At 54.2% G+C, this 16,725-nt stretch overlaps 1 protein-coding gene across 2 annotated transcripts in view; it reads left to right on the top strand.

Moving 5' to 3' along the window:
- The window catches only part of VPS13A (vacuolar protein sorting 13 homolog A), a 2,196,319-nt gene that overhangs the window by 1,430,397 nt on the left and 749,197 nt on the right, over nucleotides 1-16,725 (top strand). For both annotated transcript variants that reach the window (XM_078675860.1, XM_078675861.1), the window contains exon 55: nucleotides 8,414-8,567. In XM_078675860.1, the coding sequence (XP_078531986.1) occupies nucleotides 8,414-8,567 (154 nt within the window). The remainder of the gene's footprint in view (nucleotides 1-8,413; nucleotides 8,568-16,725) is intronic.

Genomic DNA, 16,725 nt, shown 5'->3' with positions numbered 1-16,725 from the left:
CAGGTTGAAGTATCACTTCTTTGGAAACATGTATTTCACCTTACTTTATTATCTTTACTTTCTTCTTTTTATTTATTCATTTTCTTTAAATACACACTACTTTTTACTTTTTGAAGACAAGGCTTTTCACAAGGTAAAACACAGGGGTAGTCTTGAACCCTGCACTGAGGAGATCGTGTGGAATCGCCATATTGGATCTGGTTGTTTTTAACTTTGAGTCCACTTTTTATGTCTACATCCGGGTCGCATCAGGTTAAGTACGTGGAAAACCCGCGGGGTCGAGTCCATTTAACTTGGAGGTGGAGATTGGATTACTGGATGGAAACTTTGGTCCGGAGGTAGGAGATGTTATAAGATGCATGGCGTAGGAGTGGCAGGCATAATGCTCATCACGAACAGTTTTTGATAGTATTATTATTTCGTCTAGGGGATTGGCGCCAGGAGCGAGTGAGATACGAGCAAACACGGATTATTTGGATAAGGGTCTTATCGTGCAGCTATCGGTAAGAAAGGGTTTTCCCCGAGGTTGAACTTATGATTTGACTTTAAAATAAACAGGGGTTGTATTTGATACCTTGCAATTTGTGTATAGGTGTGGATCTACGAAGTTGACTTGGGAGCATCTTGTAACTTAACAGCTCGCATCTGGTCATACTGAGACGGTAGGCGCATTACTTCACCATTTTACTTTTTTGCTTTGGAACTGGCGTTCATTACACATGGATTTACAATTAGGATTATTGTATTATCTACAGGATCTTGTAATTTGGCAACGGACAACTTCTTTTTTCCTGACCATTGCAGTACAGGTACTAAGGCACTTATAGGTTTGGCTGATAACGTCTAATATTTTTTAGAGCACGGCTGTTTTATAATCACTATTTAACCTCTCTGGTTCACATTGAATTCTCTAGAACACAATTCGACACATATAATTCACGATGGGTTAGGTTCTTGCTCACTTTAGGTTCATTACATGATCAAACCACAGCATGGATTGATTTTTTTCCTTGGCTTTTTTGATTCTTTGGTCTTTTCTTCAGTTCTCACAGAGACTTTGGTGTCACAGGAGCATGCAAACCCTAAGGCTATAGCTGTAGGTATTATCAAATACGTGACATGTATGAAATATTACTGAAATGTGGATATAATGTATTTTTGTTTGTAGATCCGGCTTCTGAACCAGCCCGGAGAACCAGAAAACAAACGCTTTATATAACCCCTGAAGAAGGGTTCGGGTGAACCCGAAATGCATTGGGTTGTTTTGATTTGATTAATGATTTTTCCATTTGTGATTTATTGAGTTGGATTCTACTTATCAAAGAATGAATCTATCAGAATACTGCGTCATTTTGCTTTTGAATATTTATGTGAAACACTTTAAATAAATGTTTAAAATGAATGTGTTTAATATCAACTAATGTTGGTTAAAACGAAGTTTTTATAATTTTTGAGGCATGATTGCCAGATAGCTGTGCGTAGCATAGTCCTTGTCTTCAAGTACTCCTTTCAGATATTATACCTAGGGACGGTGGTACCCCTTCCCCATGCTTCGCACGTGCACACTTTAATAACTTTTAGTTACAATTTTGAGTACATTGATTACATTTAGGTGTGCAGATCCACCTACATTCATATCGATACCAAACATGACCAGGTTCGGGCAGCCATTATGTAGTTAGACATCTCGACTTGCCAGTGTCCACTACATGCTCTTTAATGGCTGTCCTGCACTTACAAACCCAGAATTTGGAGTCCGGGTTTGTAAGGGTACCTCTGCTAGTCCAGGGTTACCCACACACTTGGAACCATGCACCCTGCCGTTGGACTTGGGGGCTACCTTAGGGATGACATGCATGCACCCTATCATGCAGACTGCAATGGCAGGTCTGCAGGCATATTTGCATGGGCTCCCTTGGGTGGCATAATATTTGCTCCAGACTATGGGAGACCCCTGGTGTACCAAGGCTCTGGGTACCCCAGTACCAGGGGGTTGGCCATAGGTCATCCAAGATTCACAAATCCTTCAATTTTCTAAATATTTTAACACAAAGCCATAGCCCCACTGCCAGGGGCTATGGCTTTGTGTTGGACTTACAATGATCCCAGTATGCCGGTTGTGGAGTGTAGAAAGTACTTACCAGCAAATTTAGGGGAGAGAGTACAGTCACTGTAGTCCTGGTTAGCAAGATGCCTGTGAATTACAGTGGAACACACTGACACAGTGCAAAAAGTGGGGTATCTATGCCAGAATGATCCTTCCTTCCTACACATCCCACCAAACAGAGTCGAAACACATGGAGACATTGGGGAAATGAATGGTTTCCTCTGACAATCTTGCCCTAAGGTCTCTGAATTCGAGTTGTCTTCTGGGGCTTTACTCGCATACATTGCGTGACATGGCGAGCGATACCTTGCCCACAGTCCCAAACCGACCTTTGTGCAAATCTACAACAAATAATTCAGGATGTACAAGGCGGAATGAAGTGTGTGATTAGGTTGGGCCAGGGCACTACAGGGTAGGGTAGTTGATACTAGTTCTTCGGTGCAATCCATGCCTAATATCCACAGGCTTCTCCAGTGGTCCTACAATTCCTTATGGACATGCCATTTGATGGCACCTGTCTCTTTGAAGACAAGGTAGACTCGACATTAGAGAACATTAATAAAATCAAAGCAACAGCGTATTTTTTTACCTTGCACATCCTCTACGGCAGTTGCCCCAAGAACAATGCCGGTTTCGAGGCTTTGGAAGAGGGGCGCAATGGAGGCCATGCTGCTGCAAAACCTCTTTACTTTTTCTACATCCACATACTGTCTCCTGGTTGGAACCCAGATAAGTTATTACCTCCACAGGTGGCGCAAAGCATCACATCAGACATCTGAGTTCTTTTAATGGCCCAGTGCTATTATGTCCTGCCCTTCTTGTCCACCCCTCCAGACATGTCACAAAATCAGAACAGCCTCTGAAGGACCACTTGCCCATTCTCCAACTAGAAGTTCATGCTCACTTGGAGAAGGGAACTATAGATAGGGTGCCGACATCATGTTCTGTCTGTCCTGGTTCCAATCAATCAATCAATCATGACATTTGTATAGCGCACTACTCACCCGGAAGGGTCTCAAGGCGCTTGGGGGAGGGGGTCCGCTACTGCTCGAACAGCCAGGTCTTGAGTTGTCTCCTGAAGGCGAGATGGTCCTGGGTCAGCCGGAGGTGGATGGGGAGGGAGTTCCATGTCTTGGCCGCCAGGTAGGAGAAGGATCTGCCTCCGGCGGTGGCTCTTCGGATGCATGGTACGGCGGGGAAGGCAAGGCTAGAAGACCGTAGCTGGCGGGTGGGCGTGTAGAAGGTCAGGCGGTCGTTGAGGTACTTGGGGCCCAGGTCGTGGAGAGACTTGTGTGCGTGGGTGAGGAGCCTGAACGTGATCCTCTTGTTGACAGGGAGCCAGTGCAGGTTCCTCAGGTGGCCGGAGATGTTGCTGCGTCGGGGGATGTCCAGGATGAGTCGGGCGGAGGCGTTCTGGATGCGTTGGAGTTTTTTCTGTAGCTTGGCTGTGGTTCCGGCGTAGAGGGTGTTTCGTAGTCCAGTCGGCTGGTGACGAGGGCCTGGGTGACCGTCTTCCTGGTTTCGGTCTGGATCCATCGGAAGATCTTGCGGAGCATGCGTAGGGTGTGGAAGCATGATGAGGAGACGGCGTTGACTTGTCTGGTCATCGAGAGGGAGGATTCCAGGATGAAGCCTAGGTTGCGTGCGTGGTCTGTTGGCTTGGGAGCGGTGCCCTGGGCTGGGGGCCACCAGGAGTCGTCCCAGGCGGAGGGCGATGGTCCCAGGATGAGGACTTCCGTCTTGTCTGAGTTCAGTTTCAGGCGGCTGTTCTTCATCCACTCGGCAACGTCTTTCATCCCTTCGTGCAGGCTGGTTCTGGCGGTGTCGGGGTCTCTGGTGAGGGAGAGGATCAACTGGGTGTCGTCGGCGTAGGAGATGATGTTGAGGTTGTGTTGGCGTGCAATGGCAGCAAGAGGTCTCATGTAGACGTTGAAGAGGGTGGGGCTGAGTGATGATCCTTGTGGAACGCCGCAGATGACTTCGGTGGCCTCGGATCGAAACGGGGGGAGGCGGACTCTCTGTGTTCTACAGGCGAGGAACGAGATGATCCACTCCAGTGCCTTCTCTTGGATGCCGATGTTGCTGAGGCGTTGAACTAGGGTGCGGTGGCAGACGGTGTCGAACGCTGCAGAGAGGTCCAGGAGGATGAGTGCCGCTGTTTCCCCGTTGTCGAGCAGGGCTCGGATGTCATCGGTGGCTGCGATGAGGGCGGTCTTGGTGCTGTGGTTGGCTCTGAACCCGGACTGCGAGGGGTCGAGGGATCCGTTCGTCTCGAGGAAGGCGGCAAGCTGTCTGTTGACGATCTTCTCGATGACTTTGGCAGGAAAAGGGAGGAACGAGATGGGGCGGACGTTTTTGAGGTCGGTGGGGTCCGCTGTTGGTTTCTTCAGTAGGGCGCTGAGCTCGGCATGCTTCCAGCTCTCCGGGAAGGTGGCGGTGTTGATGGAGGTGTTGATGATGTCCCGGAGTTGGGGTGCTATGGTGGAGTGGGCCTTGTTGAAGACGTGGTGGTGGCAGGGGTCGGTCGGAGATCCGGAGTGGATGGTGTTCATCGTGCGGGCTGTGTCTTCGGTGGTCACCGTGGTCCAGGTGCAGAGGGTGGCGGTGGGGGGGCGTTGGTTCGACGGTTGGGTGCGTGGATGGTGCGCTGATATTGTTGTGGATGTCGGCAATCTTGCGGTGGAAGAAAGAGGCGAGAGAGTCGCAGAGATCTTGTGAGGGAGTGATGTCGTTGTTGCCGGTGCTGGGGTTGGAGAACTCCTTGACGATGGTGAAGAGTTCCTTGCTGTCGTGGGCGTTGTTGTCAAGTCGTTCCTTCAGTGATTTCTTTTTGGTGGTGCGGATGAGCTGGTGGTGCTTGCGGGTGGCGTGTTTGAGGGCGGTCATGTTGTCAGTGGTCTGGTCGAGGAGCCAGGCTTTCTCGAGGGTGCGGCAGGTCTTCTTGGAGTCCTTGAGTTCGTCGGTGAACCAGGAGGCCTTCTTGTGTCTGGGTCTGTTGGGATGGTTCTTCAGTGGTGCGAGGTCGTCGGCGCAGGCGGTCAGCCACTTCGTGAAGTTGCGGGCTGCTTCGTTTGGGTCCGTTGTGCTGGCGGGTGGGTTCTGGCTGAGGGAGGTGGTGAGCTGGTCGGCGGTGATCTTGCTCCAGCTTCTGTGAGGAACCTGTTGCGGGTGGTGGTGGGTTGTGGTTCTTCTGAAGCTGAAGTGGACGCAGCTGTGGTCGGTCCAGTGGAGTTCGGTGGAGTGGCTGAAGGAGATGTGCTTGCTGGAGGAGAAGACGGGGTCAAGCGTGTGGCCGGCGTAGTGGGTGGGGGTGTTGACCAGTTGCTTGAGTCCGAGGTTGGCGAGGTTGTCCAGCAGGGCGACGGTGTTGCGGTCCTTGTTGTTCTCCAGGTGGAAGTTGAGGTCCCCTAGGAGGATGTAGTCGGCGGAGGGGAGGGCGTGTGGGCTGATGAAGTCTGTGATGTCTTCGCTGAATTGTGTGCGTGGTCCCGGGGGTCTGTAGACGAGGGTGCCTCTGAGGGTCGTCTTTGGGTCGGTGTGAATCTGGAAGTGGAGGTGTTCGGCGGCGGCGAAGGTGTCGTTGGAGTCGGTCGTGATGCGGATGGTGTTCTTGTGGACGATGGCGATGCCTCCTCCGGTCCGGTTGACGCGGTCCCTCCTGATGATCTTGTACCCGTCCGGGATGGCGATGGCGATGTCGGGGGCTGAGGAGGCGTTCATCCAGGTTTCCGTGAGAAAGGCGATGTCTGGTGATGTTGTGTCGAGGAGGTTCCAGAGTTCCACGGCGTTTGTGTGGACGGAGCGGGTGTTGAGCAGGATGCACTTGAGGTTGCTGCTGGTGCTTGGCTTGGCGGGTGCGGTGCGGGTTCGGAGGCAGGTGAACTTGCAGGTTCTGCAGGTGAAGGGTCCGTGAATGCGTTTCGGGGCGGCCCGGCAGCAGGCGGGGTTTCGGCCGGCATTGAGTGCGTTGAGGGCGGCGGCGTCGTAGGTCTGTCGGGTCGTCTTGCAGCGGTGGGGGCCAGGGGTCCTGGCACTGGGCGCGGGCCAGGCGCGGACGGGCGCAGACGGGCTTGCCTTTGGCGCGCCTTCGGCGCACAATCGGCGCGCCCGCTGCGCGTACGCGCAGTCGCCATTTATGGCGAAGTGGGAGGGAGGAGCAGCTGGGAGGCGGGAGCGGGGAGGGCACAAAACGAAGAGGAGGCGTGGCCGCTTGCACGGCGGCGGGAACCGGGGAGCGGGGCGGGCAGGCACAGGGGGACTGAGGTACAATAACAAAGGCTAGAACAACAGCGTGCAAGGGGACAGCAGTGGCAAACACAAGGCAAATAAAACAAATAGGAGACAAAGAAGGTTACACAGCACACGCAAGTACGGCGGAGGGGGAGGGTTAGTGAGGCAGGCTCAACGAGGCTGCGGGCAGCAGCAAGGCGAGGTGCACACACGCAGCTGGTGGCCGTGCGGCGCGGGGGTGTCCTGAGAACAGGTCACACTCACCTGCGCCGCACGGTCGCCAATAATGGCCAAGTGGGAGGGAGGGAGGAGCAGCTGGGAGGCGGGAGCGGGGAGGGCACAAAACGAAAAGGGAGCTGGATGGTGGCATTGCATTGGCAAAATGCCTATTTCCACATACCTTTACTGCAATCCCACAGATTCTATCTGACATTTCAGGTAGACCTGGGCACTTTCAGTTCTCTGTGCTCCACTTTGGCCTCACCACTGCCCTTTGCAAGTTGGTGTTGCATACCAGGGCTGCTTTCCTGAATTTTAAAGTTGGTGACTACCACCTTGGTCAGTCCAACACCCTTTAGAATGTTTACCCCCATCCCATTAAGAAAGAGGAGTGGTTGAATAGGTTGGATTGTAGACCGGTTGTCAACACAAGTGGTTAACAAATGTCTAAGCCATACCAAAGACATATGGCTGAATGACCAGCTCTTCCTTGGGTACTGTGCCAAGAAGGGAAAAGTGGTACAAAAGAGGACCTTTTCAGAATAGATCATACTATATTTTCAACGTTTGGACAAAAAGTTTTATCCAGAATAAATCAGAACCAATTCCGCCAGCATCAAATCGGCCACTTCTTTGCTTGCTAGTGGTATCTCCATAGCTGACATCTGCAAGACGGCGATGCGAGCATCCCTATGCATCTCATAGCAATCATGTCAGCTTATCTACAAAGCTGTTTCTGTCCATCAACATTATCCCACCTTCTTACTAGATAAGCTAATACTACGGACTAGGGCAGTTTTCCTCCCGAAAGGTTTCGTACCCTTCCACAACTGGCAGTCTATCACACTAGTTGCATTATTTTCCCCTCCTCCTCCAACCAAGAAAGGATCCTTCGCTTTGAGCTTAAGAGCTCAGAGCTTCCACATTGATCGCAATAGTGACCATGTGGTGGACAATCAACTCTTCATTGGGTTCTCTGGTACAAAGAAAGAAAAGGCAGTACTGAAACAGACCATCTCCAAAGGATTGTCCATTGTATTACAATTTATTTTGAATTGGCTACGAAACACCCTCTGGAAGGTCTGCCGGTTTATCTACCAAGGCCAAGGCCACACCATCTGCACTGGTGCGTCAAGTGCCTGTCTTGGACATGTGCCAGGCTGCTACGTGAGCATCAGTACATGCGTTTGTGACGCAATTCTGCTTAGATAGCCAGGTCCGGAGGGAGGGGCATTTTGCCCATTCAGTCTTGAAGGATTTTCTGGTCTCAGCCATTCCACAGACACCTAGGTAGTTACTGCTTTGGTATCTATTCACAAGGTGAGGAGTGTGTGGTTACAAATATTCAACAGAAGAATAAGTTACTTACATTTGGTAATTCTCGTTCTGGTAGATACACCCATGTAACCACACACTCCTCACCAGCCCACCATCCTTCCTGTTCATTAGGATTCCAAGTAGAGATCTGCACACTGGCGCAGTTCGGTTATTGAAGGCTCCCTATCCGAAGGCATGGACAGGTATCAGAAGAAGCTGACATTGACGCACACTGGTGGCAGTTATACTGTGGCCTCGACCTCACTTCCGAGGAAGGACATACCCAACCAGACACAGAGCCACCTACCTGTGTGATGGAATTGCTAAGAAAAGTATCCAGATCCAATCTGGCGAATGAGAGTATTCACAAGGTGAGTAATCTGTGGTTTGATCGAATATCTACCAGAAAGAGCTTTACCGAGTGCAAGTAACTTGTGTCTCACTGCATATTTGACCGATCTAGATAGCTCGCTGTTTTGTGTTTCAGGGTGACTCAGTATCTTCTCATTAGATTCATATATTTGATGATTTTTCCACTAGTTCTGATGTTGTTTGGGAGACAAAACCTAAGAAGAAAGCAAGATGGCGGCCAATGAGTGTCAAGCAGACTGAAAGGTTAGAGGAAGCATTAAAAGAATACAATGAGACCTCACCGTTGGAAAATAAGCTAGTTGAGTTGGAACCTAATGTCCAGGTAATTGCCTAACATATATTTTTCTGTGTGGTCTTTGTTGTATCTTCTGTTATTGTACTGTCACAAAAAATATTTCTAGGACTGTCTATTGTCAAAAAAAGGGTCTTTCTTCTTTGCTGACAGATAGGCCCTACAGTAAGTAATATTACGAAAAAATAAAATTTCTGGAAAAATATACAGAGACCTAAATGGCCCCTGCTCCTCACCACTCCTCAAAAGCTTGAGCAACATCAGAATCACCTAGCTCGTTTCTCAACCAACACACCCAGCAAGACACATACTGGACCCCATCTTCACCTCAAGTGACAGAATCAAAAACAACTCTTCCACACTGCTCACATGGAGCTACCACTCCATTATCCAGTTCCAAATCACCACACCTCAAGTCAACACCCCTACCAGGTTCAGCATTCTAAGCCGCAGCTGGTGCAAAATCACAGAATCAGACTGGCTCAGCACCCTCAGCACGGATCAACCTAGCTCCCCAGACACCTTGAAACCAGCATATTAGAGACACCAAGAAAAAAACATTTGTGGACTACATCAACGGAAGTTCCAAGGAGATCTTCTTGAATGTCAAGGATTTCACTTTGCTGTCTGCCATTGTCAACAACATCGCTGCCTCCCAACAATTCTGTGAATACCTATCCAACTTCTTCCACAGCTAAATCCCAAACATCTACAGCAATTTTGTACACCATCCCTACCCCAGAGAATTCGTTATAACCTACCCACCACTGACCAAGATGGTCACCTGACCTAATAGATAACCCTCACCAGAAACAACCAAGCTGCAATAACGTGGACCATCCACTCAGGTGCCCTAACAAACCTATGCCTCTACCACATCACAACCTGGGAACATCACCAATCAGCACTTCCCTGACCCAAATCCTCAACACACCATCATATCTGAAAGAGACACGTTAGTGATAGATTCCTTACCTTAGAATATCCCTAGGCGTCAGACTGGATCCGGAAAGTTTTCGCTAACAGTACCCCTGCGCATCAGTAGGTGGCGCCATGCGGCTCCGTGTCCGTCACTGGCATCGCATGCGCCGAGATGATGTCACAGAGACTACTTAGGCGCCACCCATGCACGCTGACATCAATTCTTTCTTTTTCCGTGACAGTAAGTGCAGATCCGGTTAGAGCAGGTACCTTAGTCACTTTTTGACTACCCTTTTTGAGACTTTTTGTCTCCTGTAAGCTTTGGTTCACTCTGGTGCACGTAGGGATGCCTGGGTTCAAGTCCTGTGGGGCCTGCCGTGCAATATGTCAGTGGCGGACCCCCACGATGTCTGCCTCTACTGCCTGGTGACCAACCACTACTCCCTGTCCTGTCTGGACTGTCGGGCCATGGCCTCGAAGGCCTTGAGGGAGCGGCACCGGAAGCTGTTGGAGGTCCGTCACTCGTCCCAGAGCCGTTCTCGGTCCAGGGGCCGCTCTAGAGAACGCTCGCAGGGACACAGTCATCACTCCTCGGGCTCCAAGTCTTCACACTCGGATTCAGGTGAGAGACGACACAAAAAGAAGTCGAAGAAGAGTTGTCGCTCTCCGACGTCCCCTCGTCGGTCCCCGGATGCGGACGAGGGGGACAGGGGTTCTGCCCCTAGGGCTCCGTTGGAGCCCGGATGTCCCGCAGCCTACCCACCTTATCCGGGTCCGTTGGTGACTCCCGCACAGGGGCAAGAATTTCTTACTACCATGGACCGCCTGTTTAGGCCTCGGGGTCCTGCTGGCGCGCCCTAGGGCCCCGCAGTCACGTGTCAGGATCCTGTCTGGCTGTCGGCGCCGCAGGATCCTCCGCCGTTGGCTTCGGCCTCGGCGCCACAAGCTCCAACGCTGCCGGCTCCTGCCCCAGTGCCACCCTCGACTCCGCCTTCGTCACCGCAGTAGGTGCCATTTGTCCTGCCCTTGCCCAGGTTCCAGGACAATTTTGCTCCTACCTGGGACCCGCATTGGGACACTGTGCCGGTTCGTCCCCAACCGGCGCCGTTCTCGGCACCGTTCCCAATGCCGTTTGTTCCTTCCCCGGTTCCTGCCCTGCCGCCGCGATCTGTACCACTTGCGGCAGAGGAGGACGACTGGGAGGGGTCTGAGGACCCTCTTGCTCGTTAGTGTGACTCTGAGCAGGACCAGGCGGACGACTTGGAGGATGCCGGCGACCTCGACGTCTCCTCTGACCCGGGGTTTGCCTTCCCTCCTCCTACCATGGCTGAGGTCCTCCACCTTGATCTCCCTATTGTGACCCTCAAAACTAATCTCCTCACTGAGGTGCTCCAGATGGCGTCCACTTCGTCGGAGCCTATGCTGCCGTTTAATGACGCCCTCACTGATGTCTTGTTGGGCACTTGCTCACGCCCCGCCCACAGGGGCCCCTTTGTATAAGAACGTCGCCAGGCATCATCGTCCGGCGCTGGGTGACCCTGCTTTTCTGACCACTCACCCTGCGCCCGAAAGTCTGGACATCCAAGCTTCGACGTCCCAGAGTGCCTTTCCCACGGCTCCGCCGGATAAGGACTCTAAGAAGCTCGAGCAGTTCGGCAAGCGATTGTTCTCTTTGGCCAGCTTGGGGCTGTGGTCGGTGAACACCGCATGCCTCTTGGGCAGCTGTTCCCATGCGGTGTGGGATACGGTTGCACAGGTATTGCCTCAGTGTCCTGAAGAGCCCCAAGCTGTGGTGTCTCAGGCTGTTGCCGAGGGTAAGGATGCCGCTAAGTTCTCCTTTCGGTGTGGGCTGGGCACCGCTGACTCTTTAGGGAGAGCAATCTCCACAACAGTGGCCCTGCGTCGCCATGCCTGGCTCCGGTCCACTGGGTTTTTGGGGGATGTTCAGAGTTCCCTCATGGACTTGCCTTTTGATGGTACTCGCCTGTTTGGCGATAAGGCAGACAGTGCACTGAAGAGTGTCAAAGACTCTCGGGCTACAGCCAAGTCCTTGGGTCTCTCCACCACACGCCCGTCCATGTCTACCTTTCGTTCCTTTCGTGGCAACGGAAGGGGCTCCCCTCCACGTTCATTCAGCCAGAAGCCTGCGCAGACCCAACCTCGGCATGGTCGCGGGCATGGAGGCCGCCGTGGCGGCACAGGGGGCCAGCGTGCGCGTCAGTCCTCCTCCGTTCCCACAGCATCATCCTCAAAGCCTTCCTAGTCCGATGTTTGGGGTGCACCACACGCCGGCGTTCTGTCACTCCGGACAGGTGGGTGCTGCAAATTGTCCGAATGGGTTACTCCCTCCCCTTCGAGTCTACCCCCCAGCCATGCCACCTTAGTTCCACCGCATGTCAGGGGATCACTTGCTTCTCCAGCAGGAAGTCACGGCCCTCCTGGCCAAGGGGGCCATCAAGCACATTCCTGGGCCAGAAGTAGGACGTAGTTGTTATTCCCACTACTTTCTGGTCCCCAAGAGGGGCCTGCGCCCCATTTTGGACCTCAGGAACATCAATCGCATCCTCCGGACGGAGAAGTTCAAGATGATGACTCTGGCTCAGGTCTTGGCTACCCTCGATCCTGGAGAATGGATGGTAGCGTTGGACTTGCAGGACACATATTTTCACATCCCAGTCCTGCGGTTCACGGTAGGCCAGGAGCATTTTCAGTTTGCCATGCTCCCATTCAGCCTTAACAGCGCCCCTCGGGTGTTCACGAAAGTGATGGCGGCGGTCCCAGCTCACCTGCGCAGGTCAGGGGTGTAGGAGAGTGGGGTCTGCAATCCCATGGCCACCCCAGATTTTTGCTTTTTGCTTCACTGGTTTATGACTTTCCCTGGCTCTGGGCCTACTAATCAGACCCACAGCCTAGCTGTTCTCTCTCTAAATTGACAAGCATGTACCTTAGGTGCATTTACTAATTGGTACTGGGCCACCTTATCAGTCCCTGTATAGTATACCTTAGGTATCCAGGGCATAGGTGTACCCAGGGCCTACCAGGGGCTGCAGCACGTATTATACCACCCCTGGCTGGCCACCCAAATCTGACACAACTGGCTGCACGACAGCTGGGGCAAGGTGGTGTAATCACCCTTTGCTTTAGATATGGTATTCCTATATCTAACCCTAAAATGGACACATATATTCCTATCAGTCACTCCTATGGCAGGCCTTAGCAATCCTGAAGGCAGAGTGCTTGGAATTATGTGAGATGGTGCTCTGGCATGAGCTGAGCCCGTTTGCAGCTTGCGGAACCAAGTCCTTATAGCTGTTCCATGATAACGCTATACCATATACTCTTAAGTGCATTATGATCCTCGCGGTCAAATGCTAACTTTGGCATAGCATTATCAAAACATGTCGAGTAAGGTGTCATACGAATTGGAATACTAACCCCTCGCCAATTCTGGCGACAGGGTTAGCATTCCACCCTTCTAGAGGGACACAACATGTATGTAACTGTGAACCCCGGTTAAAGTTAACTCAAGCCTCAGCATCACAAAATGGATGCTGCCACCACAGACACAAGTCTGACCTCCTGCTGCTTGGAGTCTTTCCAGCGAGAGAGGCTTGGACAAAGGGTTTCCTGCCTGGGGAGGTGCCAGCACCACCCCAGACAGGATTTTGTGTATCTGAAAGAAACAGGTTAGTATTAGATTCCTTACCTTAGAATATCCCCAGGCGTCAGTCTGGATCCGGAAACTTTTGCGTAGCAGTACCCCTGCGCGTCGGTAGGCGTCGTCTGCAGGCGTCCCCTGCGGCTCCGCGTCCGTCGTCGGCGTCGTGCGCCGTGATGACGTCGCTGGAGTATATAGACTCCGCCTCCGCGCGCTGACGTCAGTTCTTCTTTTTTCCGCGCCAGTTAGCGCAGATCCGAAGAGCAGTACTCCGGTCTTTGACCAAAGTTTTTTGATAACTACTAACTCTTAAGGTGCCGGTAGGATGCCCGGTTTTAAGAATTGTGACGGGTGTGACCGCACGATGTCGGTCACCGACCACCATCGACTCTGCCTCCGGTGCCTGGGCGCGGACCACGACGTGGAGTCCTGCGTCGACTGCCGGGCCTTGACGAGTAAGGCTAGACGGGAGCGGTCCCGCCAGCTACTCGAGCTCCGGGTGTCGGCCCCGCGTCAAGAACGGTGCCGGTCCGGCCGGAGGTCGAGGGAGCGGTCGAGAGAACGGTCGCGGAGCCACCACGAGCGCTCCGGAAGTCGTCACCATTCCTCCGGGTCCTCAGGTAAGAAGCACAAGAAGTTGGGGCGTCGTCATCGCACCCCCGACGCTCGCGCGATGCGACCGGGGGTTCGGGTGGCCCCACCCCCGCATGGGTCGCCGACGCTGCCTGCTCCATACCCGTCGGTCCCTGTGCAAGGCGCGTCGCGCGAGGAGATAGAGGAGTTCCTCATGGCCATGAGGGCACTGTCTCCTCCGGCGGGGCCTACGGCGCCTGCGGGCCCGGTGGTCCCGTCCGGGGGCCCGAGCGGTTCGGGTGCTCCGGCCCCGACGACGCCGGCGGCTCCGGCCCCGGCACCGCTGGGCCCTTCAGGGTCGACGTCGGCTGGTCAACCGGCCTCTCCGACGCCGATTCCATCGGGGCAACCCGTGGCGCCACCTCCGCGCGGCGCCGTGACTCCGACGCCGGCTCCGGCCGGCGTCTGGGCTCCGGTGCCGGCTCCGGGCGGCGCCACCCCCATTCCCTCTCCAACTCCGGACGCGGAGTCGGACCGGCGTCGTCCGACGCCGAGTCCGGCGCCGATGGGGCCCATTGGCCCCGAGTAGCCGGTCTACATCGTTGAATCCGAATATGGTGATGATGAAGATTATGGAGAGGGTTGGGAGGGGTCTGAGGACCCTCTGTCACGCGAGTGTCAGTACGACGTGGACTGGACAGGTGACTTGGGTGATGCCAGTGGTCTGGACGAATCTCCTAACCCTGGTTTTGTCTCACCTCCTACTGTGGCTTCGGAGGCTGGGGCTGCTTATTCTGTGGTGTTGATGAGGGCTGCCAAGGCCTTGTGCCTTGAGCTCCCCGTCGCAAAAGTGAGGCCTAACATCCTCACCGAGGTCTTCAAACCGCAGTCATGCCCACAGGAGCCTCTGCTGCCGTTCAACGAAGCCTTGACAGACGTTCTTTTGGGCACGTGGTCCAGGCCCGCTTCAGGTTCGCCTGTTGATAGGAACGTGGCCAGACGCCACCGTCCGTGTCCGGACGACCCCAAGTTCCTGTCCACCCATCCCACCCCTGAGAGTCTGGTGATCCAGGCTTCGACTTCCCAAACCGCATTCCCGTCGGCCCCGCCCGACCGGGAATCAAAGAGGTACGACCAGTATGGCAAAAAGGTCTTCTCGTCCCTGAGTTCGGGACTGCGGTCTTGCAATACCGCTTGCCTCTTGGGCCGCTACACCCACTCTCTGTGGGATACGGTCGCGGAGTGTCTGCCGCAATGCCCGCAGGAGGTACGGGACAAGCTCGGCCAGGCTAGGATTGAAGGCCGAGACGCGGCGAGGTATTCCATCAGGTGTGGTCTTGATACGACCGACTCGCTGGGCAGAGCGATGTCCACGACGGTGGCGATTCGTCGCCACGCCTGGCTGAGATCCGCCAACTTTTCGCCGGATGTCCAAAATGCTTTGATGGACATGCCGTTCGATGGCAGTCACCTGTTTGGCGACAAAGCGGACAACGCGCTTGAGCGCTTCAAGGACTCCAGGGTCACGGCCAAGTCCTTGGGTCTTTCGACCCAGCGCCAGCAAACGGGTTCGTTTCGCTCCTTTCGTGGCCAAGGAAGGGGCGGTCCCACACGTGCTGCCAGCCACGCACCGCAGAACACTTCTCAACGCGGTGGCGGCCGTGGATTCCGCCGTGGAGGCGGTCGGGGACAACGGCGAGGTCAGACCACACCTCCCCCCGCAGCATCAGCGTCCAAATCCTCCTAGTCCGAGCTTTCGGGCCCATGTGACGCCAGTGGGTGGCAGGGTTCGCCATCACCACTCCCGCTGGCGCACTATCACATCGGACAGGTGGGTGCTGCAGCTCGTCCGAAGGGGCTACTCCCTCCCCTTCGAGACCACTCCTCCAGCCATGCCACCGCAGAACCACCGTGTGTCGGGGGACCACTTGACACTTCTGCAGGAGGAAGTTACGGCCCTCTTGGCCAAGGGGGCCATCGAGCGCGTTCCTGGGCCAGAAGTAGGGTGTGGTTGCTATTCCCACTACTTTCTGGTACCCAAGAAGGACAAGGGGGGCCTACGTCCTATCTTGGATCTACGGAACGTCAACGGCTTCCTCCGGAAGGAGAAGTTCAAGATGTTGACTTTGGCTCAGGTCTTGGCTGCTCTAGACCCGCAAGACTGGATGGTGGCGTTGGACTTGCAGGATGCGTATTTTCACATCCCCGTCCTGCCGGCCCACCGACGTTACCTGCGGTTCACGGTAGGCCACGAGCACTTTCAGTTTATCGTGCTCCCATTCGGCCTTACCAGCGCCCCACGGGTGTTCACGAAAGTGATGGCGGTGGTCGCGGCTCATCTGCGCCGGTTAGGGGTTTCAGTCTTCCCCTACCTCGACGACTGGTTGTTGAAGGCGGGCTCGCCCCAGACAGTCGTCCACCACCTTCAGATGACGGCAGACCTCCTGCACGAGCTGGGGTTTTTCATCAATGTGCCGAAATCACACCTGTGTCCCTCTCAAAAGCTCCTTTTCATCGGAGCGGTTCTCGACTCGGCGCAGTTTCGGGTTTATCCTCCGGAACGGCGGGTCTGGGATATACAGGCTCTGATTCCGATCTTTCAGCCGTTATCCCGGGTTTCGGTCAGGTTGACGCTGCGGCTGCTGGGGCTGATGGCTTCCTGCATCCTTCTGGTGCATCACGCCCGGTGGCGGATGCGGGCTCTGCAGTGGGACCTGAAGTCTCAGTGGGCCCAGCATCAAGGCAACCTATCCGACCATGTCCTGATCTCGGAGGGCACTGCGAGACAGTTGCAGTGGTGGCTTACGGACCGCGATTGGGTCAGAGGCAGATCCCTCTCCCTTCCCCAACCGGAGCACGTAGTTGTGACGGACGCGTCCCTCCAGGGCTGGGGAGGCCACTTGGGAGAGGCGGAGATCAGAGGCATCTGGTCTCCGGCGGAGTCCCGGCTCCATATCAACATGTTGGAGCTGCGGGCGATTCGCCTAGCACTGAAGGCATTCCTCCCCTTTGTCAACGGGAGTTTAGTGCAGGTGT

Source organism: Lissotriton helveticus, chromosome 2_1, assembly GCF_964261635.1.
Source record: "Lissotriton helveticus chromosome 2_1, aLisHel1.1, whole genome shotgun sequence".
NCBI classification, from domain to species: domain Eukaryota; kingdom Metazoa; phylum Chordata; class Amphibia; order Caudata; family Salamandridae; genus Lissotriton; species Lissotriton helveticus.
This window is presented reverse-complemented; position numbering and strand designations above follow the sequence as displayed.